Source organism: Mus caroli, chromosome 15 (genome assembly GCF_900094665.2).
Source record: "Mus caroli chromosome 15, CAROLI_EIJ_v1.1, whole genome shotgun sequence".
Classification (NCBI taxonomy): domain Eukaryota; kingdom Metazoa; phylum Chordata; class Mammalia; order Rodentia; family Muridae; genus Mus; species Mus caroli.
The window spans coordinates 41832598-41842308 of record NC_034584.1 but is presented as its reverse complement, the minus strand read 5'-3'; the positions used below and the strand labels follow the sequence as shown (position 1 = coordinate 41842308).

The 9711-nt window shown below is 34.0% G+C and overlaps 1 protein-coding gene across 6 annotated transcripts in view; it reads left to right on the top strand.

The window, feature by feature from the left end:
- The window catches only part of Csmd3 (CUB and Sushi multiple domains 3), a 1196994-nt gene that overhangs the window by 1140995 nt on the left and 46288 nt on the right, over positions 1–9711 (top strand). For all 6 annotated transcript variants that reach the window (XM_029469822.1, XM_021183659.2, XM_029469819.1 and 3 more), the window contains 2 exons: positions 984–1166; positions 5872–6048. In XM_029469822.1, coding sequence (XP_029325682.1) covers positions 984–1166; positions 5872–6048 — 360 coding nt within the window. The remainder of the gene's footprint in view (positions 1–983; positions 1167–5871; positions 6049–9711) is intronic.

The following is a 9711-nucleotide window of genomic DNA, read 5'->3' as shown; positions in this document are numbered from 1 at the left end:
TCTCTCTCTCTCTCTCTCTCTCTCTCTCTCTCTCTCTCTCTCTGCATGTGTGTGTGTATGTGTGGGCTTGTGTGTGTTTGTATTATGACTATGTATACTATAATTGGAAATACTGATGTAGTGTAGAGAGTGAGAAAGAACTAATACAGAAAGCAAAAAACAAGAACCTTGTGATGACAGGATAACAGTGATGAGGGAAATCCTATTTAAAATTGATTCCCAGGTTTTAATTCAAGGTTGTTTACAATCTATTTCTATGTTTTCATAGAGGAAAAGAATCAGTTAGTTGATATCTCTTTGCTGAAAGCCATTGCAAGAGGAAATTTAAAAGGGGTGAAATGTAATTCATAGGAATAATTCTATTATGTTGTTTACATCGTCCTAGCTCACAGCAGTTCCAGAAGTGCTAAAAGATTATTACTTATAAGATGACTCAGAGAATGAATTGTGTAATCATTGAATCTGATTTTTAAAATTTTATATAAATACATTTTCCATTGAGTATATATGTTTTCATTTATACATTTTTCCATTTTATTTTTAACTATATTGTAGAAATAATAATGAAATATCAGTAACTCTTCAATTATGTCTACAAATTTTTTTGTTGTTTTGGTTTTGGTTTTTGGAGACAGGGTTTACTGTGTAGCCCTGGCTGTCCTGGAACTCACTCTGTAGACCAGGCTGGCCTCAAACTCAGAAATCCCCCTGTCTCTGCCTCCCAAGTGCTGGGATTAAAGGCATGTACCACCACTGCCCGGCTATAAATCTTAAATGATGAAAATAACAAAATAGTTAGAAAGGATTATTTTATTTGTGCTCTTTCTTCATATGATTATAGTCAGATGGGAAATATGAGATACATTTCTATTCAGTCAAATTATGTGAAAATAGCATGTATATAACAAATTGACCATTGACCAAAATATTGAGCATTATAAATGCATATCATATTAAATTAATTTGAACGTTTTTGCATACAGGTGATACTACTGGTACATGTGGGGATCCAGGTACACCTGGTCATGGCTCCAGACAGGAAAGTGATTTCAGAACTAAAAGCACTGTACGCTTTGCCTGTGATACTGGATACATTCTTTATGGCTCAGAAGAAAGAACATGTTTATCCAATGGCAGTTGGACTGGGAGACAGCCAGAGTGCAAAGGTAATCTCCAGTCAGAGTTGAATATACTGAGAGCACATACAATACTTCAGTCTGATTATTATCTGCATTGGAGGGGAATAACGACTGGACTGTAAAAAAATTAATGATAATAATAATAATAAACATATCTGAATGTGTCAATGAGGCTATTTCCTGTGACAATAGTAGATCATGAAAGCTCTGATCTCTGCGGTTGTATTATGAAGCCACTAATAAAAATTTGAGTAGACTGTTGAGAGGTGGCAGAATTATACAAATGAGCCTAGTTCTAAGATGTAGGTATGCAGGTGCATAAACCTAAAGTGGGAATATTGGCTCTCCTCCTCCTCTCTCCCTCCTTGTCACCTACAAGGAAATATCTTTGCTCTGCCTGTCCCACTCACCACGAAGGTAGTATCATTTATCACAGTTATCTAATAATGGAATCATCTGGCATTATCCTAAAACCACTAGCCCTGCAAGCCAAAGCAAATCCTTCCTACTTTAAGTTGGCTATGTCAGGTACTTTCACAGAAATAAGGGCTGAGCGTTATAATTTGATGTCTATTCAAATTCACACGGATAATAGTAAAATTATTATGTTTTAGATCCCCATTCTAAATATATCAATATTTTATTGACACTTCTCTGTAAGAGAAATATGGGAAATAATAATTCCATTGAAACCTCTTTTATCATTAATTTAAAACCAATAATAAAATTGCAAACATTTTGACTGAAAAAATACAGCCAGAAACTTCTTTTGACCATATTTATTTGTGATATAGACAGTAGAAAAAGAAAACTTCTCACATTAACCTTCTATCATTATATTTTATCTTCCAAGATTGTATGTAAGGAATAGAAATACTTAAATCAAGTTAACATTTATAGAATACAACTTTTGTTACTAGGATTGATAATGTGCAATACTCCAAATCAATATTAATGCAGTTTAAGATTATGTAAACACTAAGATGTACTTAAAGATTCCCCTTGAGAAATATCTTATTTTTGTCATTGCTTTGTATTGAAATCACAATTTACAAATGTTGCTTAAAAGACTTATTTGATGATGCACCAAACACTGATTTACAAACAGGAAATTGGCTCCAATAGAATGCTCTTCTGGTGCTGACAGTTTTGTAGAATGTTTTGATAATACTTACGATTAGTATTTATGGCCTAGTAAAAATAGTTATTGTCATTAGCTTGACTGATTCTAACAATCTTTAGAAAGGTAACAACTCACATTATCTACAGAGTGCAGATAAAGAGTGCAATAGCTGAATATAATACAGAAAATAGATCTCCAGCTTTTGAAGAGTCTTAAGTTGTCTTCCACGAGCTTATTAATTGTAGTGACAGTTAAGGTACTACCAAAATGCATAATTCTTCATGAATAATGTAAACTATTATTTTTTCTGTGAAGCAAAATATTGTATAGATATATCAAAGACTTATATTAATATTGTTTTCTTGAATAGATACATGGATAACATATATTAATTAGAATTTCTATAAAAATTATTAATTTAAATTACCAAAAATACTTAGTAGATTAAAAATAATATGAAAAAACATTTGATATTTTTTACAGTTATATTTGAGAGTGATATGACAAAATATTTACATATTTATTATATCTATCATCTGATATATTACTTTACTTATGAGGATTATTTTACTAAATTGAGTGATGTTATTAAAGAAGTGATACAAAATGATATTTTGTAATTTTTACCTACCAGAAGTTGAAAAAATATCTTAAATTGAAGTTGAAAAAATAATACAAAAGCATTATTTATTCTTAATATATATTTTAACTAAAATAGAATTACATTATTTTTTCATTTATTTGACTTCCTCCAGCTCTTTGCAGACACTCTCACTCCAACTCCACTGAAGTACCTACCTCTCAAACTGATAAGCTTTTTTTCTTTAACTATTTCACCACAAATGTTCAAGTACATATGTGTATATATGCATAAGTGTGCATAAATATAAGTATAAAGGCAACCAGTTTAGTCAGTTTCTATTGTTGATGTGTATATGGTTTCAGAACTGACCATATTGTGTTGGATAACCAGTAAGGGTCTCATCCCTAGTACAGGTTAGTTCTCCCTCTCCCAGCAGTCATTAGTTGCCTATAGTTCTTTCTTAGGGGTGGAACTCTGTGAGACTCCCCTGCCACTTAGCTTTCATATTAACATGTCTATTGATATTGTCATTGTTCTGGCCTTATTTATGTGACTATTTTCATGAGAAAAATTTATTACAGCTGGATTTCTGGTATTCTGCTCTTAGAGTTTTTCCATCACAATTTTGGTGATGGTCCTTGAGCTGTAGATGAACTGTGATGTGTTGGTGTTGGCTTTCTGATGTTCAGCTGGTCTCTCCATTGTGTCCATTTGTGATTTTCTGTAATGTTATCTAATTGTTGTAACAAACAAGCTTTGCTAATGAAGAATGGTAGCCACACTTATCTGAGGATATAAGGATAAGATGTAGACTCTGGTAGAGAAGATATGGGAAATTGGTCCATGACCTCATTAAATTGTTTTATAATGTTCATGAACTCACAAGCCTCAGGACATTGTCCATATTTCTAGCACCAGATATTATTTACTTCCTGATGGAAGCCTTAGCTCCAGTAAGAAAGCTGTTAGTTACCACCAAGATGTGAGTACTACATATTATACTTTTGTACATTACCTGGCAAAATGCATGAACTGATTAAAATATTGAAATCTAGTCATTGTTGTGCTATGAGAAAATGAACATTATTTGAACATTCATCCTGGTCCTCAGCCTCTTCCCTTCATTCTGATATCTTATCAATGATGTTATATAAGCCTTACAAGTAGGTTTTCCATTGTCTGTTGTACATATGTCAATGGGGGCTTGGAATCCCACAATAATTTATTCTCTGCAGTATGATCAGTTATGCTGTCTATAGAAGTCTGGCTCTACCTCTTGTAAGAAAAACGTTTTTTTTTTTTTTTTTTTTTGTTGATAAGTGATAACTACACTTATGTGTGGTTATAAGGCTAAGCAGCAGTTAGAAATTATACTGCTTTAGTGAAATGGTTCTCTTTATAGGTCCATGGCCTCACCAACCACAGTAATAGGGTAGGTTTACAACAACAATTATGAATTTCCTCTTACAGAGTTGGCCTTAAGTCCAATTAGATGGCAGTGGGTTGCCCATAGGATGGATATTGTGCTGATTCACCTTTCAGTGTATCTTGTCATTCTAGTTATTGATTTTTTTGTTTTCCTTGACAACTTGCATAGCTTTTTCTGCTACTATACGAGGGAGTCTTTGGGTAGGAGACTTCTGGGGCTTTTCCAGCTGGCTTCCTTTATGTTACATGTTCACAGCAGGTATTATCTTCAGCAATTTGTTCTTACCCTCAATTCCTGGGAGGAAAACAAGATCATTAGCAATGGCATATATTGATTGGGGTCTTTTGAAACCCTCTGACCAACAATCCAAAAGGAGATTTGCTATGCCTGGCACTGGGAATTTTGTTTACATAATTGATGGCTCTTGGGGGAACATTATCATCGCAAATCATTCATATCAATCATATATATACATATATATTTCGATTTTAAATAAACACATAGTTTCTGGTGTTTCTTTCAAACATCACACCTTGGTCATTCTCCCTCTGTTTTATCCTCTCTAGGTAAATCTCCACTTCAACACATTCCATTTCCACTTTATAGCATCTGTAAAGTACTATTCTCTTTAAGAACTCCCCCAGTATTATGTTTTCTGGTGAAATATCATGTGATGTAGTCAGATCTAGAGATTTTGAGGGTATGATTTACAAGTAAGCCAGGACCTCTAGTGTTTGGCATCCTGAGGCAAGGCTGAGTCATCTCATGCTATATAATATTTTCTAGTTCCAAAGATTTATCTGTAAGGGTCATATGTTTTACTTCTCTACTCTGAATATTATTCCATTATGAACATATACCAAATTTTCATTATCCACTCATCAGTTGAATGACATTTAGTGTTTTCATGTTCTAGTTTTTTGTAAATAAAGTAGCAAATGAAGTATCTCTGGAATAGGATCTTAAGTCCTTTAGGCTTATTCTGAGGAGTGTTATAGCTGAGTCATGTAGTGCATATATTTTTTTTATCACCTCTTTACATTTTAAAGCTATTACAACATGTGATTCTTTATTGGACACTTAATTATTAGAGATTAATTGCTTTCTACTTACACTGATCTTTTGATGTGCTCATTTGCCTAAACAGAAATTGTAACACTGCAAATTTTATATATTTTATACAAGAGATACATGATTATATACAATATTTAATTTTATGTGTAAGAATAAAGATGTTTTGTAATGAAGAATTACAAACATAATAGATTCTTATTATTTATGAATTGGTTATTAGGCAAAAGAAATTTTTCTTGATGTTTGGAGAAAACTCTTTTTAAACAATTCCTTTACAACAGGCATAATAAAAATTCTAACACTGCTAACAACTTAAAAATATTATTTCGATTTGAAATATAGTAACTAAGCCAGAAAAATCAAGACAGATTCATCTTGAGATTCAACTACTTATCAAGGTATTTCACTGCTAAGTTTGGAGAAGTTTAGTATTTGATAAAGAGAACAGGAGTCATTGAGACTTGGCAGAAGGATTTTTATTTGCATTACTTTTAAACGTACTCCTTAACTTTTTGTTTCATAGCTGTGCAATGTGGTAATCCAGGAACAACAGCAAATGGAAAAGTCTTTCGAATTGATGGTACAACATTTTCCAGTTCTGTCATCTATTCTTGCCTGGAAGGCTATATCCTTTCAGGACCCTCTGTTAGACAATGCACTGCCAACGGAACATGGTCTGGAAATTTGCCCAACTGTACAAGTAAGTTTTTCTTAATATTCAAAATTCTTCTAAAATGAAAATATATAAAACTGTATTAAGTTTTTTTAAAAATGTTAACTCTTTGCGATTAAAAGACTATGTATGTTTATGATTAAATTATACACTGATGATTTCAAGAATTTGTAGCCCTACCAAGGTATTATATCGACTGGATGAGGAAAGAGGAATCAATGAAAACCAGTCATATTTTATATCATTTAATACCACTTTGTGAATAATTATTTTATACCAGTTCATCAGATTACATTATAATGGTTTCAATTTTCCTTTTCCATTCTCTCTAAAACCAATATTCATTTTGGTGCTTAAAAAGCATAGTCAGGGCTATACAGAGAAACCCTGTCTTGACCCCCCCCCAAAAAAAAACCATAGTCATTATTTGTGAGAACTCACCTTGATACAGAAAGATCTTGTAGGTGTCTTCATATAGCTCAGTTGTATAGTTCTTGCCATACCCATATGAAACCTTGAGTTTATTCACAAACAATGGAAAGCCAAGATCAAATAAAGAAAGCAAGAATGAGAAAATGAAGCCAGAAAGGTAAGATAAATGGAAGCCTGAATGGAAAGATAGTGGGAGGATACACATTTAGTGAATATCATATTTTTCTAAACATTTTATTTGTTCTTCTTCATGGTTTCTCAGAAAAAGTAGGTCCATGCCCAGCAGGAGGTGAGCTATAGAATCAAATACAAAAGCATTTTTGGAGATTCCTCTATCTCATAACATTGTGTCAGAGTTTCTCTCTCTCTCTCTGTTTCTTTCTTTCTGTCTGTCTGTCTGTCTGTCTGTCTGTCTGTCTGTCTGTCTGTCTCTCTCTCTCTCTCTCTCTCTCTCTCTGTCTTTCTGTCTGTCTCTCTTTCTCTCCTATAGGTATTTTCACATATACTATGGCTTCAATTTTTGTATTTTTGGGACTCTTCAGAGTGTGAAGAAGTTTGTCTCTATGTTTATAACTGTCTCTTATGTGTTTTCTTGAGCTGACTTCCTTATGTTTGTTTGCTTTGTATTATTCCAATTTATTTGGGATTTTTTTGTTTTATTTTTATCTTATTATACTTTATTTTATTATTGTACCTTAGATGCCTGTTTTCCCCTCTAAGAAGATAATGAAAGTAGATGGATCTAGATGGGAGTAGGTGGGGAGAACTGGAATGAGTAGAGGGAGGGGAAATTATTGAAAATAACCAATTAGGATTTATGAAGTTGAAACTACAAAATACATTGTTTTATATTAATACTTTAAAGAGAAAATCATGCTGAACAATGTAACTCAACTATCAATTTTACTAAGCCTGGGAATTTGCTATAGGTTGACCATTGTATTGGCAAAATTATGGCTAATTCAGTCATAATAACTTAAGCTATGAACAGAAAAACTTTATCTCTAAGAAAGAAGCAAGGAGATTCCAGTGAAAAATAGCAAGCAGAAACTGAAGGAAAGGCCATCCAGAGACTGTCCCACCTGGGGATCCATCCCATATACAGTTACCAAACCTAGACACTATTGTGGATCCCAAGAAATGCTTGCTGACAGGAGCCTGATATATCTGTCTTCTGAGAGGCTCTGCCAGAGCCTTACATATACAGACCTGGATGCTCACAGCCAACCATTGGACTTGAGCACAGGGTCCCCATTGGAGGAGTCAGAAAAAGGGCTGAAGGTGCTGAAGAGGTTTGCAACCCCATAGCAGGGACAATATAAATCAACCAGACACCATAGAGGACCCAGGGACTAAACCACCAACCAAAGTGTATACATGGAGGGACTTATGTAGCAGAAGATGCCGGACATCAATGGGAGGAGAGGCCCTTGGTCCTGTGAAAGATCAATGCTCCAGTATAGGGGAATTCCATGACTGTGAAGCAAGGAGTGAGTGGGTGGGAGAGCAACCTCATAGAAGCAGGGGATGGCGGGATGGGATAGGGAGTTTTCAGAGGGGAAACCAGAAATGGGGATAGCATTTGAAATGTAAATAAAGAAAATATCTAATAAAATTTTTCAAAAAAAAAAAAGAAGAAAAAAGAAATTTGCACTCTAAAATTCTACAATAAAACAATGAATGAACTGACAGCATTTCAATATGGATATGTAATTGAATTAACATCCATGCTTTACATTTCTTCTTATTCATGTAAGTGACCCCTAAGTAGAGTCTTATAACTTTCTACATTGTTCTAGACTTGTATTGCATAGGTCAAAAGCAGAGAAATGGCAGCATTCGAGGACTTCCTGACTATGTAGAACTCAGTGCTACACAATAATTAGTTTATTAATTAATTATTTATTTATATTCCAAATGTTGATTCCCTTCCAGGTACCCCTTGAGAAGTTCTTCACCCTTTCCTCCTAAGAGGGTGCTCCCTTCCCTAACCTCCCCCACTTTATCCTGCTCTATTCCCCTTTCCAGGGGCATCAAGTGTTTTGGAATCACCAGACAATGAGAATGAAAGACACAAGATGCTTTAAAAGCACAATCAAAATTATTTCTAAGAAGATTTGTTATACCTAGGACAAGGAAGTCTGATGTATCACTAGGATTCATGTGACAGTACTTTACTATTATAGAAGTAATTGATAGCTATTTTGAAAGTCAATAATGCCAGTTCTGAATGTCAGCTTTCTCAAAACCTCTGGTTTTCTTCTTGTGGATTAAAGACTATATTGTATAGTCCAGTTTACACAGTTAAATAGCATATAACACGAGCAAAGGAATCTATGGATGAAATTATACGCATAAACAAAACCCAGCCTAGGGTTGGGTACTGTTTTTTTCCCAGTACCTAATGGACAGCTCTGAAATCATACATCAAAAGTAAATTATACAGACTGAGGACTTTATATGTAGAAATTTAGATGCAGTAATATATGCACACATATATGTAAAAAATTTAATAAAAAACAGCCATAAATTTGAAAGAGAACAAGGAGGTGCAGGAGGTTTTAAAGGAAGGAAGCAACATGGGGTGACATACTTATATTCCTCAAATTAAAATAATTTTTAAAAAGCAGAAAAAAATACTTATTTAAATGCAAGTTTTGATAATGTATCTGTATATTTCCATGTATGCCAGACATATGTACACCTAGTAACTGAAGCCCATACTACATACTGTGCGCATGGAGTTTTGTGAAAAAGAGTATAGATTAGCTTTCAGATCTAAAAAAAGAAATAAGAAAAACAGAAAAATATTTATTGATTTGATTTCCTTGGAAAAAATTTCCCGTATTCTCTTTCTCCATCTCTCTGACTGTCTATGTTTCCCTCTCTTTATTTCATTCCCTCCCTCCCTCCCTCCCTCCCTCCCTCCCTCCCTCTTTTATGAACTAAGATTTCCACTTATAACATGACATATACCCAGTGCCATACACCTGGGAGGTCTTATTCATCTGAGGCAGAGACAGTCCATTTAACAAATCAAGTTGACTGATAAGGATTCTAAGGCTTTTATTCCTAGCAGTCAGCAGGAAAATGACCCTTGCTGCTTCGTCTTGATCATCAACAGAGAATAATGAAACCTTTCAGAGGTTTGGGGTTTTTGTCTTGTTTTCTTCTTCTTCTTCTTCTTCTTCTTCTTCTTCTTCTTCTTCTTCTTCTTCTTCTTCTTCTTCTTCTTCTTCTTCTTCTTCTTCTTCTCCT